The sequence below is a fragment of the Vanacampus margaritifer genome, chromosome 1 (genome assembly GCF_051991255.1).
Source record: "Vanacampus margaritifer isolate UIUO_Vmar chromosome 1, RoL_Vmar_1.0, whole genome shotgun sequence".
Lineage (NCBI taxonomy): Eukaryota > Metazoa > Chordata > Actinopteri > Syngnathiformes > Syngnathidae > Vanacampus > Vanacampus margaritifer.
In genome coordinates this window covers 18801036-18820233 of record NC_135432.1, presented here as the reverse complement: position 1 = coordinate 18820233, position 19198 = coordinate 18801036, and the positions used below count along the sequence as shown (strand labels likewise).

Genomic DNA, 19198 nt, shown 5'->3' with positions numbered 1-19198 from the left:
TTTGTAAAAAGTTAACACCATACAATAAAGTATAATTATAATACTGTTACTGCCCAAATACTTGTGGACGTAATGTACTGTACATCAGTCAATGGTGTCAAATACAAAAAAGAATAACTTTGATGACTTCAAATCAACGGGTCTGCTGCTTCTTGCACAAGTGTGAATGCATATGCTGGTGTTGAGAGCTCTTCGCCTTCCACCAATCACTGTAATTGAGCTATACGCTTTGAATCTGGTTCATCATTACCATATGGGAGACATGGGAGGTGAATTTAATTTGCCGTGATTACCTTGTTCAATCAATATGTTAAAGTATTTTGACATTTCTACCATTTGGCAGATGAATGTGTGAATCAGAGGTTTTCTTTAAATCAAAACGAGTCAAATGTTTGTAGGCTCCGTCTACACACAACAGTAGCTGTTCTTTATGCCAATGATCATCTTTGCTCGATGAAGCTTTTAATCTATACAAAGTATAGCCTGCAATCATGAATTGTTTTGAATGAAATAGGATGTGATAAATAATTGTTGTTGCTTTGAATTGGTCAGGAAAATGTGTAAGGAAGAGGTAACTTTGTAATATATCTATCTCTTAAAATTGGGAATTTTGTTGTGAAAAGTATGGAGACTTTCTACTTTTATTTTAGGAATATGGGGGTCATTGAAATATAGAAAATGTTGGTTGAATGACTTTAAATTTTGATAATCATGAAAACAGCCCTTGAATAAAGTGAGTGTGGTGAATTTGGAATAACAATAACAATAATAGCAATAATAACAACAACAACAACAACAACAACAATAATAATAATAATAATAATAATAATAATAATAATAATAATAATAATAATAATAATAATAATAATAATAATAATAATAATTCAGCATTCACACAATTATTTTGAACCGCCAAAGCGGAAGTGATTAACAAGAGTGGCACTATGACTTCCGTCCACTTCCCTGCCAGGCAAGCTAGCTCACGATGCTTTCTCAAGGGAGCGTTTCTACGCAGACAGGCGATGTGGAGCAGGACGCGACCCCGGCGGGCGCGGATGTGAATGCCGCGCTTCTGCTGCTGGGAGCCGGGATGACGGTCGCCACACATCCGCTGCTTTACGTCAAGCTGCTCATACAGGTATCTTATTAGCCGATGGAGCTATGCTATCCAAACAGTCACGTGATCAGTCCTCCTATCAGCTGCTGTTTGATTCAAATGGCGCCTCCCTTTTTTATTTTTTATTTTTTATAACTTTATTGAATTATTTCAATTTACAATCAGCATCAGGTACGTTGAACAAATACCTTTCAAACATGAAAAGAAAAGAAAACAAGAATCGCTAGGGGGTAACTAAAAATACATGTCAAATAAAGTTAAATAAATATGTTACATTCAACACAAGTCGAAACAGTCTTCATTGCTTTTTCCTTCTTACAATATCTAATTGACAGAAAATAAAGCCCGAGTTTGTTAATGAAAGCCAAAAAAGGGGGCCTAATTCCCATAAATTTACACTTATGTATGTGAAATTTTGCCAAAATAATAAATAAATTAATCAAAACCCATATAAGGTAGACAACATTATTTGGATCCCGTCATTTAATTTATTTTGCTGTGCTGAAAGATGTAAAGTACACGGTCATAATTAAAGTTAAAACTTTAACGATAAATATAACATAGTTATAGAAATGCAGTCAAGATATACTCTTAATGAAAACAGCATATGGCATAACTTTAACCCGCACTTCTCTGTATTGTTTCTTTTCAGGTGGGACATGAACCGCTCCCACCAACCGTAGGCACAACTATGTTCGGAAGGAGAGTGTTATACCTGCCTGGCTTCTTCTCCTATGGTGAGTAGACTTATCCATCAGTACGTTCTTCGTCATGTATGGTAAGTTTATTGCGGCGTGATCTGTTTGCAGCACGGCACATTGTTAAGGTTGACGGCAAGAGGGGACTCTTTCGCGGTCTCTCGCCACGTATTGCGTCGATTGCCATCGCCAGTGTAATCAGGACCAAAGCTAAAAAGGTAAAAGAGAACCTGGCTGGCCTCTTTTGTCAGAGCAATCCGCAGAATATGCGCAGGCTTTAAAGTGCACGTTGCCTTCTTGTTGTTGTTCTCCAGCAGACGGAGCTTGCATCCAAGAAGGATGACAAGAAAACCCCTCTCAGAAAAGTCATGAAAGAGGTCATGTTTACATCTTTGTTATACGCTATTGGTCAACCCGGTTTAGTACACACAAAAAAAATCACTTTTATTTCTCAAAATGATTCAAACAAATCAGGGAAATACAATTTACAGAGCATGACATTGTTCAAAAAGTGTCTATTTTATTACCATATCTCAGTACTTCATTCATGTGTAAATAAATGTTTACGTTTCCTGTTTGAACTTTTGCTTAAAAGGTGCTTTCTTCCTTGCTTTTGTTCCATTGCAGACCTCTCACGAGATGTTCATCCAGTGCCTGTCCACAATAGCCACACATCCTTTTCACGGTAAGACGTGAGGGTGCACGCTTTGTGCTATTTCCAGACATTGCAATACATTCAAGCGAGTTCACAGTCAGGTGTGAATATTTCCCCCCCAAAAACAACCCTATTGGATTTATGAGCAGCAATGCGATGTGTATTTCATCCATTGAATCGAAACATTATATGTAACAAATCAATAAATGGAGTTCATATTTTATGATAGCCTCTCACGGCAATAGTGAAGGAATGACACTTTGCTACGATGTTTAAGTGGTCAATGTACAAATTTACGTTCATTACTCCTCAAAATAACTCAACGCACAGCCAATAATGTCCCAACAGCTGCTAACAAAAGTGAGTACACCCCTAAGGGAAACAGTCCAACTTGGGCCCAGAGTGTTTATATGTGCATATGTAGTAGGGGTGGGAATCTTTGAATATCTCATGATTTGATTCGATTCAGAATCGATTTTCGATTATGACCGATTTTTGATTCAAAATGATTTGATTGAATCTATAGATGTGCAAGGAATTGTAATGATCTACTCCAGTCTGACTCGCTAATGCTAATTAGCGAGCCACTCGTGGCACTTTTATCACTCAAATGAACGGCTCCGCGCTGCAAAAAAACAACTTTTATTGGAATAACTTGATTGTGACTTTTTCCTTCTACTCTCTATTGTGGCTACAACTTAACAGTGTATGTATGAGACTGCGTGGAACCACACTGCCCCTAAGTGGCCAAATTGAGTACAACATGAACAGCGCTCCCAATAAAGGCACACACGAACAAAGGCAAGACAGTATAAAATCATTTAAATAAAATCGATTTTGGGACATTTAAAATCGATTCCGAATCGTACTAAATGAGAATCGCGATTCTTATGGCACACCCCTAATATGTAGTATTTGTGCATGTGTATATACTATAGTAATGTGTGCATTGTGAAATGGCGAGCCTAATTTATTGCTTGAAGACTCTCCTTTTCTCTGCCAGTTATGTCAGTGCGTTGTATGGCCCAGTTTGTTGGCAGAGAGCTCAAGTACAGGTAAGACTTTAAGAATTTAATTCACAACACACCTCACAAAACAAACAAACAACCTCTGCTTCATTTTGGCTGGTTGGTAGTCTTTTGACAAAAAAAAGTATATTTTATTTATATTGTGTCTAGATAAGGTCAAAGCTTAAGAAGTGTAATGTTTCCATATCATTTTTAATGAAACGTGACAATTTGGCACGATAAAGCCACTAATTTGTTTACCTTGTAATCTGATTTATCACTACGTACTCACTTGTGTATACGCCACACTTGCTTGCTATTTTTGTGAATTTGTCATCATCAAAGTTTTTAATAAGTTCACAGCTTTAAATGAAGTAGATGAGTCATTTTAATTCATGGTTCATTTGCCTTTATTTGAGTATAAATCTAACCTCTAAAACCAAAATAATAATGTTGAATACATTATTCCGACAGATCATTCTATTGGGAAGATGGCCTTGAAAAAATAATTGCAATATTAAGGAAAATAAATGACAATTAGATTATTTTTCAAAATGATTCAGCCCTAGGGCTAACACATTAGCAGTTAATTGGAAGCCATTTTGAAGATTAATGTGAATGCTGTGCTCTGTCCGCAGTGGATTTCTCAGAAGTATCAGCATGATTTTTAAAGAAGAAGGAGTGGCCGGATTCTTCGTGTGAGAGCTCGCTCGCCTGCAAGAGTGTGTGTGGCTACGCTGGCGAGCGCCGTCAACTGACGTCTGTGCGGCTTGTTGTGTCCGCAGCGGTTTGATGCCTCATGTGCTGGGCGACGTCCTCTTCTTGTGGTGCTTCAACCTGCTGGCCCACTTTATTAACACCTACGCCGTAGACGACAGTGTAAGTTCACTAACAGCCGGCGGCGTTTTATTAAAAACAAACAGGTATTTATGTTTATATAAGGTGTGGACCGATAATCGGCGCCGATACTGAAAGAGGAACTTTTTTATTTTGTCCTCTTTGCGTGTTCCAAAAATGAAGATAGATTTAATGCAAGAAAAATACACCTTTGCAAAAATGATTTAATGTAAGAAAAAGGTCAGAGATCTCTGGACAAATAACTGCCTCTAATTCATCACTTAAACAGGTGGGATTCAGAGCGTCAAATGTACTCTTCTACGTGTACAATAGCTTCTTATAGTTAAAAAGACCTCCTCTCTTTTATTTGTAGACAAAACATACTCTCTGGTACTTTTCCGTGAGCAGATGGCGTAAACAAGGTCAGGTGGATGTTTTTCCCGAAGCAGACTCTGCTCTCAAGGACTAAAATGTGTTTTCGCACAAAACGCTGAGAAGGAACTTTTTTAGACTAAATAGTATGTCCCAGCTTAAGGTCAAATTATACCGAAATCAACACCATCTGCTCTGCACAGGACACAAAACATTTCGACAAGGTTAATATAAAGAATTAAAATGTTAATAATGGTTAATAAAATAAAATGAAGTATTAAAAATGTTATAATATCTAACAATACTCAGCATTTTATGAATATCGACATCAGCCTCTTTTTTTGTTTTGATGGCCGATATATTAAAAACTGTTATTTTTGCTGTTATTTTTGCTCCGACTGGCGCTTTCAGCTGCTGTTGACTCCCTGCAGCATTGGCCCGCCCACAGGACCATCTGATTAGTTGCTTGTGCAGCGCTAACAGCCAATAAGCAGCAATTAGCGGCTGTTAGCCCGTGAGCTAATAGTTAGCTCGCGAATTAGCAGCTATTTGGGAGTTAGCGTGCGGGTGAACGGTTAGCCCGCGAGCCAACAGTTAGCTTGCAAATTAGCAGCTATTAGCCCGCGAGCTAACCGGCGAGCTCGCGAATTAACTGCTATTAGGTTAGCTCGCGGGCTAATCTAATAGCTGTTTTTTAGCGGCTATTTGGGAGTTCTCCTGGGGTTAGCGTCTGGGTAAATGGTTAGCCCGCGAGCTAACAGTTAGCTCACGAATTAGCAGCTATTTGGGAGTTAGCGTGCGGATGAATGGTTAGATCGTGAGCTAACAATTAGCTCACAAATTAGCGGCTATTTGTGAGTTAGCATGCGGGTGAACGATTAGCCCGCGAGCTAACAGTTAGACCGTGAGCTAACAGTTAGCCCGCGAATTAGCAGCTATTTGGGAGTTAGCGTGCGGAAGCCACATTATAGTTGATGCAAAAGCTGATGGCAAACAAAACAACTTTAACATATTGTGTTTTTTGTTTGTCTGCAGTTAAACCAGGCCTCAGCTGTGCGAACGTACACAAAGTTTGTGATGGGTGTAAGTTCAACATTCCTACACTACACACAAAGTGTTTCCCCTGTGACACAAAGCCAACACTTGTTCTTCCCCTAGTTTGCAGTGAGCATCCTAACATATCCGTTTATGCTGGTGTCTGACGTTATGGCCGTCAACAACTGTGGGTGAGTCACGCTTCAGATTGTTACTATTGAAAGGCAGTCAAATGTGAATATGCACGAAGGCAGTTCAATCCAGATCAAAATGAATGAATGTGCATTCTTTGGCGGTTTTGTTGTTAGTTTGACTGCAGGTCTTCCTCCACACTCGCCCATCTTCACATCCTGGCTGCACTGCTGGAATTACTTCAGCCAAAGGGTACAGTATTGTCTTCTTCTCACCTTGAACAGGTAGAAATGGAGTCAATTGCATTTGAAGTCATCTTGTTTGCTGTCAGGGTCTCCTGTTCAGAGGATCCAGCTTCTTCTCTCGACGCGTGCCTGTGACCGCCATCCAGGACTGACGTCGTTAATCATCATCAAGCAAAATGAAGACGAGGATGACACAGTTGAATATTTATTTGTTTTTCTTTTTGAAGGAGCGAATGGACGAGTGGCTAGCAGGTGCGCCTCACAGTTGTGTGGTTGGGATCTTAAAATACGGGTATTGTTCCCCCTGTGCTTGCGTGGCTTTTCTCCGGGGGCACTCCGGCTTCCTCCCACATTACCAAAATGTACATGTTAGGTTCATAGACGACTGAATGTGTGCACGAATGGTTTTCTAAATGTGCTCTGTGGATGGCTGGTGACCAGCGCAGGGTGTTTCCTGCCTCTCGCCTATCGTCACCTGGGATACGTTCCCGATCATCCCTGACCTTCATGAAGATAAGCAGTGGTATAAAGAAAAGATGGATTTTTTTCTCCCTAATTTTTATGGTTAAAGTCCTTTCCACCAGTCCTCAGGAAGCAGAAAACTATCCCCGACATTCCAGTCCCAATTTCCATATTCTGCATAAAAAGTAAATATGATATGAAATGTGATTTAACTTTGTGACTTTGAACAAAATGTACTTTGTCGTGTCAAAAACAACAAACAAGACAATTGTTGGTGAAGATGGACTGAGAATAACCCCTGTTAGTTAAATCTATCAAATTGAGCATATTGGACTATTGTGCTTGGTCCATCCATCCATTTTCTGAACCACTTATTCCTCAAGGGTTTTATAATGGGTGAGGATTTGAAAGGGTATGAGATTGTCTAATGTTCTGATTAAATGTCATACTGTATGTCAAGTAAAAGTGTAGTCGTGACAGTTGAGTCAGAAATGAATTAAAGAGACCCTGATGAAAACTCAAAACTTTCTCTTCCTCTTTGTTTCATCTTTTTGGCTAGGAAACGTTCTTTGTGTTCACAACAATGTATATAAGCTACTATATGCAAAAGTGCTAAAACACACACACACACGCATTGTGTACATTTTACTACAGTGTTCAGAGATGATGAACACAGGCTACGCTGAAATTACGATTTGTATAGTGGACCCCGCATACTTGCGGTTCGGCTTCCTTAGATTCAATTTTTTTATTTTTAGTATCCACCTCGCCGCAATTCCTCCCGCGTTTTGGGAAAACACGTATTAAAAGTTTATCAACTTTTGGAAGATTTTTTGGGGCGGTGTTAATTTCCCCAATGCGTGTCAGAGAGCGTCTTATCGTCATCTGGAAGCAGATTCTTACCTAAATGTCACGTACGGGTTCTTCTTAAATTAATGCACTACTTATCAACAAAATGTTGTGGCAAATGGTTTTGGACTTCCGCTTTAAATCAAAGGTTGCTTATTAGAAAATATTCACAATGCGCCGACTGTACGGTCTACTGTGAATGTGATGCACTACTGCCACCTAGTGGTAGTTACACTGGACAGCAGTGGGTAGGGTAGATCATTCACTGGCAAGCAAGTGAAGTTTTTACATCCCTTTTGGTGACATCTAACCATTCTAGACTAATATGTGATGCTATAGCATTTTTTTGCTAAATGATCTTAAATGCCTTATAAATGATGGCAACCTAACTTTAGTTGAGGCGTTGATGTAATTAAGGAGACAACGATGGTTGATTGCACAGTAATTCATTGTCGCATAGCAGAGAAAAGAACACAAAACAGCACAAAGTGGTTTAAATAATAATTATAATGTACATCCATCTTCCCAAATCCCCTCACTCACACTTCAAGATGACTACAGAAGCAAACATACACACGATCGCATCCTTTCTAACACACAGATCTTAACACTCCAACATGGACTCTATTGCTTCGAAGCACAATTTACTCCAGTAACATATCACTTCCTTAAAAAAAATGTACCCTGCCAAAAGGAAAATGTCCACTGAAAGCGTTTCTAAAATACAATGTGCTCATTGTCTTCATCATATGTTACAAACCTTCACACAACTAGATATGGAAGCCAATTTGTTCTCATAAAAACAGATTACATGTCGCATGGATGATGTAAAAAGGCAATATGATGATAGAGTCAGAAAATACTTTGCAATGCTAAAAAGTCTTATGAGGAAGCTGCGGGTTCTGAAATGTGACAATGCGATGATGTCATCGGAATCCATGCATAGCATCGTTTGCATACGTTTGACCAAACCTGACTTGTGTGAGCGTACGTCAAACAATTGTAATTTCCATTGCTAAAATGAATTAAATCAGTTACTTCAAAAACAAGAGGCCATATTAAAACCAAAGACAATTTGTAGATGTCAATTCAATGACTTGGGTGTGATCAAATAGAATTACAATTCCTTCTAGTTTTTCTTTCTTTCTTGTACATTCAAACAACCAGCATTCGGAATTATTGTAGTAAAGAAACTCAAGTGTTACACCTTAAGACTTACATTCATTTCAGAAGACAGCATATTGGATATTGTGCACATTGGAGCGCTTTAGCCCTCTAATTACAGACCAAGAGTGAACATTGTGTGTGTGTGTGTGTGTGCGTACGTCTGGGTCGGGAGCGTGTTTAAAAATAAAGCTTATGGTGCGACTCCAATTTCAACTAAATGCACAAAAAGGCCTCGCCTATGAGAGGAGAGTCAGATTGGTTGAATTTGAACAAGAAAGAGTTTGGACCTGCTCCTGTCATCTTTATGGTGAGCTTACAGGAGACTCTTCTATTAGTTATTCTCACCACTTTTTTTTTTTTTGGTGTAGCACCCTCTTTAAAAAAAAAAAAAAAAGTTCCCAAATGTAACTTGAGCCTGACTAGAACATCACATAAGGTGCTATTATCATAGACTCAATATATAACATGCTGTTAAATTCCCTCATCATCATCATCATCATCATCAAGCAATAATAATAATAATAAAAACAACAACAACTGTTTGCAATTATTTCGCAGAGACATGAAGGAGAGGTTCTTGATGCAGTCTTTGGTTGGACAATGGACACCATTCAGCGCTTGCAGACGACACATATTTGGACAAAATCCCTGAAGAGAGCACTCGACGCCTGTCAAGTGTCCGCTAAATGTGAGCAACGCAGAAGAAGAAGAAGAAGAAGAAGAAGAACAGTGCTGGCTTTGAAAGAGGGAATGTGATGTTGCTGGTATTCGAGTTCAAAACAAACATCGCACCGCCGCGGGCGTAAAAAAGTCAAGAGAAGACAAAAAGCGGAGAATCCTTGAAGAGCAGCAAGCAGGAAGACGGCCCCTGGAAGCGTCAAAGTCAAAATGGCGAGAAATGAAGGCAGCGGGTTTTCGAGGGTGCAAAGCGATCGGCGGGAGCCCTTTTTCCAAAACAAAATCCTCGTCTCCCGGCAGGTTTGTCCGAGGACGCTTCATCTCTTGGTGGACTTCATGTAGGACGGGATGGCCCCTCGGGCGGTCAGGCCTTCGAAGCGTTTGTACGTGTAGTTGATGAACACCCAGTCCTTGTTCTTCAGGCCGGCGTCCGAGTGGTTGGACACCTGAGTGGCTGCGGGGAGACACGTTCACGTCAGGCCACATCACACACCGTTCGGGAAAACGGAATGAAATGGAAAAATGACATTCTTTTGTTCTTATGGATTTTAAAAGAAGAGCACTATATTGCAAAAACATTAACATAAAACACAGGCAGGGATGGGTAGTCATCATACTAGGAGTTCTTCTTTTATGTTTCATTTTATTAACTTGTCTTGCAATCACAATGTTATTGAAGTAAAACAAATAAAAACTATTTACAGAAAAATAAATGGTTTGAACAAATCGCGACTATCCTGTTAAATATTACATCGACAATTATTAAATTATTTATTTTTGAAAAAATATTATTACTGTTCATACAGTTTCACCAGGAAGAAGTTAATAATTGGTCTAGAATTAATTTGAAAACATTATTTTTCATCTACAATGGGATCTTTGCACAAATCCACAACTTCCTGAACTCGGCGCCACTCATTCATTTCCTGTCTTTCGTGATTGGACAAACAGATTCATCCAGGTGTGTCTGGCCATTGTCGCCGTGGTTACTGAGGTCAGGCACACCTGGATGAATCTGTTTGTCCAACACGAAAGACAGGAAATGAAGGAGTGGCGCCGAGTTCAGGAAGTCGTGGATTTGTGCAAAGAGCCCATTAATACCTTTAAAAACACATTTTGCCACTTGCTGAAAATGACATCACAGGTGCTCAGAGCTCAGGTAACGACCAATCACGGCTCACCTGTTTACCGCATTTGCAAAAATGAGCCACGGTAATAATAATAATAATAATAATGGTATAAACATGACAGGGGGAGAAAAATTAAAGAAATAAAAAGCCAGTCGCCATTGGAATGACTTCCATAATGACAAAAGTAATAATACCAATAATGAACCAAACCTGGCAGGCGGATTTGAGTATGCTAAATAACGCTTCAACATGACTGCAAATCGGGTGAGGAGAGGACACTCAATCAAAATTCATTAGTGGCGCACCTTCGCCAGGCTGTTACAAACCATCCCCGTGAATAATTTGATGCAAGTGGGTCCTCTTTCAAATGACCCCACATGCTATACCCCCCCCCCCCCCATCAAAGTGTGGTTTGTTTGGAATGAGGTCAATGTGATCCTACCTGTCGGTGTGAGGATGTCTGAATCGGGGAACTCGTCAAAGTTTGAAGTGTCGTCGATGCTTTTGATCTCAATGGGGATGGCGGCGGGCCTTTCTCTGCGGATGCAAGCACGTTGTCATGTTTCGCTCATTTTGCATCGCCTCATGACTCCTCAATTTGCGCCACGCACGCACAACTACACTGGATGAATTCAACCTACTAGTTGAACTCGCCTTCTGCGTGTTAAGTCATAAAAAGGAGGGGCGTGGTCAGCCTTGGTTTGCTAACATTCTTGTCTTTCCCCAATATAAAGATGTGATTCTATTGCGCATCTGGTCACATTGTAATGTGCACAAGATATATATATGTATATATATATATATATATATATATATATAATATGATTAGGACCAAACTGTCAGCGTATTAATAATTAATAACAATTTACTGTAAGGATTATTGCTATGCTGCATTCAAGAGAACTAGTGAAGTCGGTAATGTCAAACTGCGACCATGCATTTGCCGTTTTGATCAAACCTGACCCTGTCAGCACATGAATTCAAAGCTCATAACGAGCAGGTGCAAATGACTGCTCAAAATTGAAATGAAGAACAGCCACACCTGATATGGTCGTAGTCCACGCCCTCGAAGAACGGATTGGACTTGATTTCCTCCACACCGACGGCACCGGTTCTGTGCTCCTCTTCGCAGCAGAATCTGCCACACAAAAAAAAAAAATCTTCAAAAAATGTTTGCCCAAAAATATCTTTCCAGTAGCCTTTTTATTTGACTATTTATGACTGAAACATCTTCTACTAGATTAACACTTGAGCTGTTCACAATGATTACGCCTGCAAGCCTCTGGGTTTGAATTTCCCGCCCCCTGTCTGCGGATGTGACATCATGTGCGCATTGTGTACGTTTTTGCAGCATGGAGCCGTTCTTTTGAGTGATAAAAGTGCCGCGAGTACCTCGCTAAATAATTAGCATTAGCGAGTCAGACTGGAGTAGATCATTACGATTCTTTGCACATTTATAAATTGAAGCAGAAATCATTGTCAATCAAATCATTTTGAACAAAAAATCGTTCATAATCGAAAATCGATTCTGAATCGAATCGCAGACCCCCCCCACCCCAAAAAAAATCAGAATTGAAGCGAATTGTGAGACATTCATAGATTCCCACCCCTACAAGCTACACAAACTTTTAGTGGCTCTGGCCCGAAATTTTGAAATCAATGAATTCATTTTTATTAAGTGTGATTTTAATTCATACGAATGTAAATAATTGCTCAGTCCTTTATGATGTTGGGAGTGAGAACTTCTTGTCCACTAGTTGCGTCCTCAGGGCAAACATGAAGTTGGTTAGCCAAGCTTAACTTTGCACTTGCTTGCTGTCAAACCAAGCAAACGTGAATGTTGTTGCTAAACGGCAGCAAAGCATCTCCGAGCCCGGCCCGCAAGTGCCAAAGCGACAGAAAGCGGGTCCCACCTGAGGATGAGGTCTTTGGCCTTTTCTGAAATAGGCACTTCTGGAGGAAAGGTGAGCGTCTCCCGCCAGTTCATCACTTTCCTGTACGTCTCCTGGGGCGTCTCCGAGCAGAACGGCGGATAACCTGACACGACACGCACGATGGCTACTAACTTGACAGCAGCGGGTCACATGGTTATGGCGGCTCTTACCTATTAGCATCTCGTACATGATGACACCCAGACTCCACCAGTCGCACAGCTTATTGTATCCGTTTTGCATAAAAACCTCAGGAGCGATGTAGTCTGGTGTCCCCACGGTGGAGAAGGCCTGAGAGAGAAGAGCCCGGGATGACTACAAAATAATGACCGGCTTTTGTCGTCTACATTTCGGTTCCTGTATACGAGTTCAATCAGGTTAAGTTGTTTAGTGTCACAATTGTGTGTTATAGTGCATTATATTTACATTATTGCACCAACTAGTTGAATAGTCCACTTTACACCGGAAGTAATTTGACCAGTGGTGGCTTCACAAAAGGTAAGCAGATCTGCATCAAGTTTTAGATCACAACACATTTTTGATTGGTTGGTGAAGTTGTTGGCAATGTTGTGTTTAGCAGCAAGTCTGCCTGCCACAAAAATGCTTTCATTGATTTGGCGCCTGCTTGTTTTCCACACACTGGGCCCTGCTTCCGCTAGTATAAGCCACAACGCGCACACACACACTCGTCCGTCCGGAACCAGCCCACACTGGTCCCCATTCAACAAAAGTGAGACTATACAATTTGCACAGCAGTACATGGGAAGGGATGCACAAGATGGCCACCCACTAAACTAAAAAGAAAAAGAAAATGCTGTCTAAAATGAGAATGTATTCGTAATGCCTGGGACAAGTCAAGCTATTTATTGTGTGCTGTGCATGTAGTGTAAATGTGCGTCCTTGTTCGTACCAACTGCCTCCTATTTCTCTTCCAGGTTTCTGCTTTCCTCTTGGAGTTCATGTTCTGAAAGGCTGTGAAAGGACAAGCTGTCAGTTTCACAAAGCGTTTGAACTTAAACAGTACGCCTAACATTTAATAGACTGACACGTTTGGTATAACGTTGACTGTAGGAAAAATTGTATCTGGATCCATTTTTGCACGACTCTGACCTTATGAATAAAACACGACCTTACAAAATGGAAGCGTTCCAATGATTGAATTTGAGAACGTTTTTTTCCCGGTACCTTCCACACAATTTCAATCCGATTCTAATGAAATGGGGTCTTGACCTGCATCAACACAAATGAGGTCACTGACTTTGCTTACTGAGGTCACTGGGCAAGCTGTGGTTCAGGTTCTTGTAGAAATCTGTCCGATGCGCTCGCTTCAGGCCCGTGCATAGTCCAAAGTCGGACAGCTTCACATGACCCTGAAAAATAAACACATGGATCCCTTCTTAGCATGTAAAAAAACGTATTTATTCGTCCTAGGCATGGCCGATTATTTCATTTGACTATTTTGGTAGGACGATTTAAAAAACAGTTCCCATGGTTCCAAATGCCTCCTCGGTGACGAGTACTGTTGATATGAACAACCTAATTGCAGAGAGGAGCTATCGTAGTTGAGTTGACAATTTTTTTTTAAAGCAACTCGTGCACTATATCGTGTTGGAGGCGGTGCTGCATTACTTTTCCCACAACAGGCATGAAACAGCCAAGCTATGCAATTTGTGTTAAATTGCTGAACATTTTGGGATAGTCCGATTATCGGCCGGGACGATTATCGGTTCCGATATTTGGCTTTTTGACAAACATCGGCATCGGCCTTTTTACAAATCTGAAGGCCAATAAAGCTGGAATCTCACTGAGTGGTGAATCCTTGCAAACGCAGCGAGTTTAGGGATTTCATCAGGATTTGTAAGAAGTTCACAGACAGTTTTACATGTTTAGACAAATTTTTACTTCTGCAAAGATCATTTGAAACCTTTTACAAACCCCGAGGAAAACCCCAAATTTGCTACATTCGCATGCATTTATCGCTCAGTGAGATACAGGGAACTTTTCACTTGATAAAAAAGTATGTTGACACTGGGAACTCCTTACACTTCTTATTTTTAAAAAAATCGTTAAAATTAAGAAATTATATTGAACTTTTGGAAAACTTTATTTGCAGTAGTTATTTACTTGCTTAGTTTTTAATCCAGTTTAACACATTGTGATGACACGGAAAGCTTCCTGCAATTTTTTTAATCATTTTCAAACAAAAGCTGTCTATTCTTTTTATTTAAAATTAAAAGAAAAAACTTCAAAGTGTTGAAAAGTTGTTTAAACAAACATGCTTAATGGCATTTCAACAAATAATTTTTTTTCATTTTCTCTTTTACGGCAAATGAATATCAGCTTAAAATATTGATTATCGGCCTCCTTGACTACCGTATTTTTACGACTAAAGTCGCACTTTTAAGTTTTCAATTTTCTCAAAAATTGACAGTGCGCCTAATAGTGAGGAGCGCCTTGTGTGTGGACTAAGGTCCCAAATCTGACTGACTGTGTGAGAGGACTTCCTGCACACATTGCTTTATATACAAGAAAGGCGGACCTGACTGAGGACAGACATGAGAGCACGGAAGAGTCAACTTGGTGGCAAGTTCTCCAGCTCCTCCCCTTCCTCGGCATCAAAAGCCGGCATCATTTCCAAGGACACGACAACGAGTCTGACTGACAATGAGACGGTGTGTTTGATGGAGAACTTGCCCAGTTGTTTGTTTCTGATACAGAAGATCACGAGGACTATGACTGATTTGTGGATTAGGATTGATCAAAAGCAACGGCGAGTACATTGTTATATACTTCAAGTACAACTGAACTCACCGTTTACATTGTTACTTCAACCGAACTTAGCTTTGTTCCGTTCGCTGCCTTTTTAAAAACATGCGCTAGCACTAGCATATGTTTTAGCATAATAGCATGCTACCATATGTTTTGAGCTAGCGTATGTTTAACCGTGCCTGCGCCTTATGTGTGTGTAAAACACAGAAATAGCACCCGTAACTGTGACTGTGCCTTATAATATGGTGCGCCTTATGGTCGTGAAAGTACAGTACTAATAATCGGTATCGGCCCAGGAACCCCCCCCCCCCCCCAATAAGGAAACAACTTTTCCCCCTAAATAATTTCTGTGAAAGTTGAAGCGAGAAAAACTTCAAAGCTTGGTTTGGTATCAGCAGAAATAAAGCAAATCCCAGAAGGTGGAAAAACCAAACTGAACTAAACAAAAATGTATGCTAACGTACCTTGGAGTCCAGCAGGAGGTTGTCTGGCTTGATGTCTCTGTGGATGAAGCCCAGCTGATGGATGGAGTCGATGGCCAGGACAGTCTCTGCGATGTAGAACTGAGTGGCCTCTTCCGTCAGAGTGTCCTTCTTCATCAGGAGGGTCATCATGTCTCCTAAGAGGTTAACATGCATACTTTCTTGCTTTTTGTCACATTCATGTATGTTTTTATTTTTGGTTTTGTGGCATTAGCAGCAACACTCATAATACCTCCAGGCAGGAACTCCATGATGAGGTAGAGGTTCATCTTATCTTGGAAGCTGTAGAACATCTTGACCACCCACAGGCTGTCCGCCTCCACCAGGATGTCGCGCTCAGCCCGTATGTGACCCACCTGACATAATCAAACCGAGCGTTAAAAGTGACTTACGGCAGATGAGGCACGGTGACCTCACCTGTTCTTTCTCCAACATGTCAGCTTTGCGAAGGATCTTCATGGCGTAGACGTGGCCGGTGTCCTTCTTCTGCACCAGGCGCACCTGCAAGAAAGCAAAAAAAAAACCACTGCTGAACAAGCCTGATGAACCCTTGAGCTGATTTTGTGCGGTCCTCATGAATGGTGGTTTTACCTCCCCAAATGCTCCACGGCCGATCACCTTGAGGGACTCAAAGTCTTCCAAACCCAGTCGCGTACGCTTCAGACGAAGAAAGTCCGTCTCTTTCCTCGCGTGCTCCGTACGCCGGCGACTTTTCTGCAGACGTTGTCATCATTAGACTGACATACCATGACATGAACCTTCTTCTTATTTCTAAGTCGAATAACTCAAAGCAAATAATCCCTCACCTCTTCATCAGCCAAGCCTTCTTGATCCATCACCTTCTCCAATTTCTTCTGCCTGAGCAACAATTTACTACAGTTTTATAACAATCATTTCTACCAGATAAATTATTTTGCATCGCATGTTTAGTCCAGACATTGCAAAGCGACAATTGAACCCGTCGCTGTTACCTCATCTCTCTCTCCTCGTGCTGGGCAATGAGGTTACTGTAGAAATTCTCCAGGGTCACCTTGGCCATGGTGACCCGTTCCTTGGTGTGGTTACTCATGGAGGCGCATGAGCTCTGGCCCGTCATTGCCATGCTTTACCTGAAAAAAGACGCAAGCACACAAACAAGGTGAAGTTTATCTGCATTCGGAGTCGTGAGCAACAAAGCTCAATACTAGTTTAGTTCTTACCGCATCGAGTCTGAGAAAACTTGAGACTATGATATCATACGCAGACCGATGCATAAAAAGAGGAAGGAAAGCGAGTGGCATTGTGACAGCAGTTATGAAGAAACAATAAGGAAATGTGCAAGAAAAGGGTGGAGTCACTCTGTGTACGGTTATAGGAAACAATAACATGTTTATAAAATGCACAAATAAAAACCACAAGAGCTCATTTGATCAAATGTGATTTTATTACTACTGCGCAATATGGTCAAAATACATTTTGAGTCAGCTTAGCTACACTGCTGAAATGGCCAGGCAAAAAAAGATCAAACGTGATAGCAAAAGAATATTTTCGCAAGATTCCAGGGCAGGTGAGGCTAGATCAAGTGCAGATTATTTCCAGTGGACAGAGTACAGTGTGCTGAAGCGTACATGGAAATTTAATGCTTTACTTTTGTGTGATGGAATATTAGTTTCCCTGTTGAAATAGTTGATTTACATTGTGTGTAAAATAGATATCTTATGTTCCAGGTTAATTATTGAAATATCTTATATCCTATTCAATGTCACAGGGATCTGGAGCCTATTTGAGCTAACTTTGGACAAGAGGCATGATGACAACCAACCACACCCACACACCTGTGGGCAATTTTGATTATTGAATTGATCTAGCATGCATGTTTTGGGAATATTAGAGGAAGCAAATGCAAATAGACTTTGACATTTAGTTTGTCCTGTGTAAAAATTAAACGGACACGCATGATCCAAATCAGATTGTATCATCTGGATTGGCTGTTGTAATAAACATTCCAAGACACTCGAATGACTAAATATTACGCATATAAGTTCCTGTCACGTAAAAAATGAGACGTGCGTAGGTTGACATTGTATTTGGACGGAGTCACGCATGACTCAAGTAACACGACCGAAAAAAGAAAAGAGCCATACGTCGACACGTAGCGTCAACTACGAGGCTGTTGGGAAGTGAAAAACAACAACGTGCATGGGACATCAGCCAAACCATCACGAAAACACGTTTGAACTTATAAGCAGTCGTATAATTGACTCGACCCGATGGCTTGAAGCAGCCGTTTCAGAGGTTAAGTGTTACCTGCTAGCCTTAGCTGCTTAGCTTCCAAAGTTCCAAACTGTGTCAACTTTTGAAGAATAACACACGACGGCCCATAATATACAGTTCAGGCATTTTATATCGTACGCGGTTTTACTGTTCGTTCAGCTACGTAGAATTTGATTTAAAAAGTTCGAAAACTCCTCAATACCATGTTTTAAAAAACACCTTGATGGCAGTTAGTCGGCTAACCCACGTTAGCCACTTATTTGCTAAAGTAGATCGAGACGTTTGGCGTACGGAGACACTTAAAAAACAAACTTGCTTGACATGTCAGGTTTGACGTATAACCAAAATACGAATTCATTTCTTTGATCAAAAGTTGAAAGGTTATTCTTTGAACGTCTAGTAATTACCTTTATCGAAGGTGTTGTGGTTGCCGTTTCTTCCTCTACTGAGCAGCGCCCAATGAAACATCAAGTGTAGGGTCAGTGGGACACCTAGTGGACAAAACCTGAATTCGCTACGCATCTTAAAAATCAATTTATCTAAAAACGTAATTTTACTGCAACAGTATGCTATCAATTTTAAATCTACCCAAAGATTCCAAGATTCGTATTTACATTTCAAATATAAATGACTTATTTTCCAATTAGCCAGTACCAAAACCTTTTGTTTTATATATTTGTAATAGCTGATGTTTAGCTGATTTGGATGAGTCGTTTTTCATTTTCTTTTGACTCACTTTCATTTTACCTTCCGGTTTATGGCCCATTTCAGATTTGGTATTTAATACCAAATAACTGTTAAGCACTGCCTTCAATTACCCACCCAATCACCGTACCTCACTTTTGATGGCCAACATAGATAACAATAACAAATTAACTTTTTTATTTTTTTACTGGTCCTGCAGTAGGTTAGTGGTAAATTTGCTTTTAAATACTGTATCACAACGTATACACAGCCCTGTGACTAAACCTTTTTAGCTATCTACAGGTAGAGGAAGAAAAGAGTGCGCTTCATAATGCAGCAGAAATGACATCATCAAATTGAGCATATGCCTGAGGCCCTTACAAACTCATGGACGCTTCACTTGCATGTCAAACAATTACTATAGTAATTATTTTTCCCCGCATCTGCCAAATATAGTGCATAAAACACTCCACGTTCCATCTTGCACACACAAGCAGTGTTGCGGCGCAGCATCTGAGGGCCCCAGTTCCATCTTCCAATAACCTGCACAGATTCAGGCTGTAGAAGTGAAAGAGCAACGTATTCACAAGTTTTTCTCGTGCAACTGTGCATCATTGGCGGTGTTTCAGCCACATCCTGTGCACGTGGTATTTGCTATTCAGATGTGTGGTTGTCTGCCTACAAAACAGCCCCTG

At 40.5% G+C, this 19198-nt stretch overlaps 2 protein-coding genes across 6 annotated transcripts; one reads left to right on the top strand and one right to left on the bottom strand.

The window, feature by feature from the left end:
* The first annotated feature begins 948 nt into the window (after nt 1-948).
* Nucleotides 949-7084, top strand: LOC144054929 (mitochondrial carrier homolog 1-like). Of its 2 annotated transcripts, none has more exons than XM_077570370.1 (12): nt 949-1138; nt 1770-1854; nt 1927-2033; nt 2133-2192; nt 2443-2500; nt 3474-3525; nt 4116-4175; nt 4263-4356; nt 5722-5769; nt 5845-5912; nt 6030-6105; nt 6185-7084. In XM_077570370.1, the coding sequence occupies exons 1-12, from the start codon at nt 986-988 to the stop codon at nt 6248-6250; spliced, it is 927 nt and encodes a 308-aa protein (XP_077426496.1). In that variant the 5' UTR covers nt 949-985; the 3' UTR covers nt 6251-7084. The 2 variants fall into 2 exon arrangements, with proteins under 2 accessions (XP_077426496.1, XP_077426486.1); XM_077570360.1 differs by having other exon boundaries at nt 2130-2192.
* Nucleotides 7085-7839: 755 nt separating this feature from the next.
* Nucleotides 7840-18322, bottom strand: LOC144060529 (serine/threonine-protein kinase 38). 4 transcript variants are annotated; one of them, XM_077580172.1, is made up of 14 exons: nt 18227-18322; nt 16538-16675; nt 16373-16424; nt 16158-16280; nt 15984-16067; nt 15799-15922; nt 15549-15703; nt 13574-13685; nt 13226-13287; nt 12489-12606; nt 12298-12421; nt 11427-11522; nt 10827-10921; nt 7840-9708 (listed from the first exon to the last, which is right to left on the bottom strand). In XM_077580172.1, the coding sequence occupies exons 2-14, from the start codon at nt 16666-16668 to the stop codon at nt 9572-9574; spliced, it is 1413 nt and encodes a 470-aa protein (XP_077436298.1). In that variant the 5' UTR covers nt 16669-16675; nt 18227-18322; the 3' UTR covers nt 7840-9571. The 4 variants fall into 4 exon arrangements, with proteins under 4 accessions (XP_077436298.1, XP_077436327.1, XP_077436308.1 ...); XM_077580201.1 differs by having other exon boundaries at nt 13583-13685; XM_077580182.1 differs by lacking the exon at nt 18227-18322 and adding an exon at nt 17853-18151.
* Nucleotides 18323-19198: the final 876 nt, after the last annotated feature.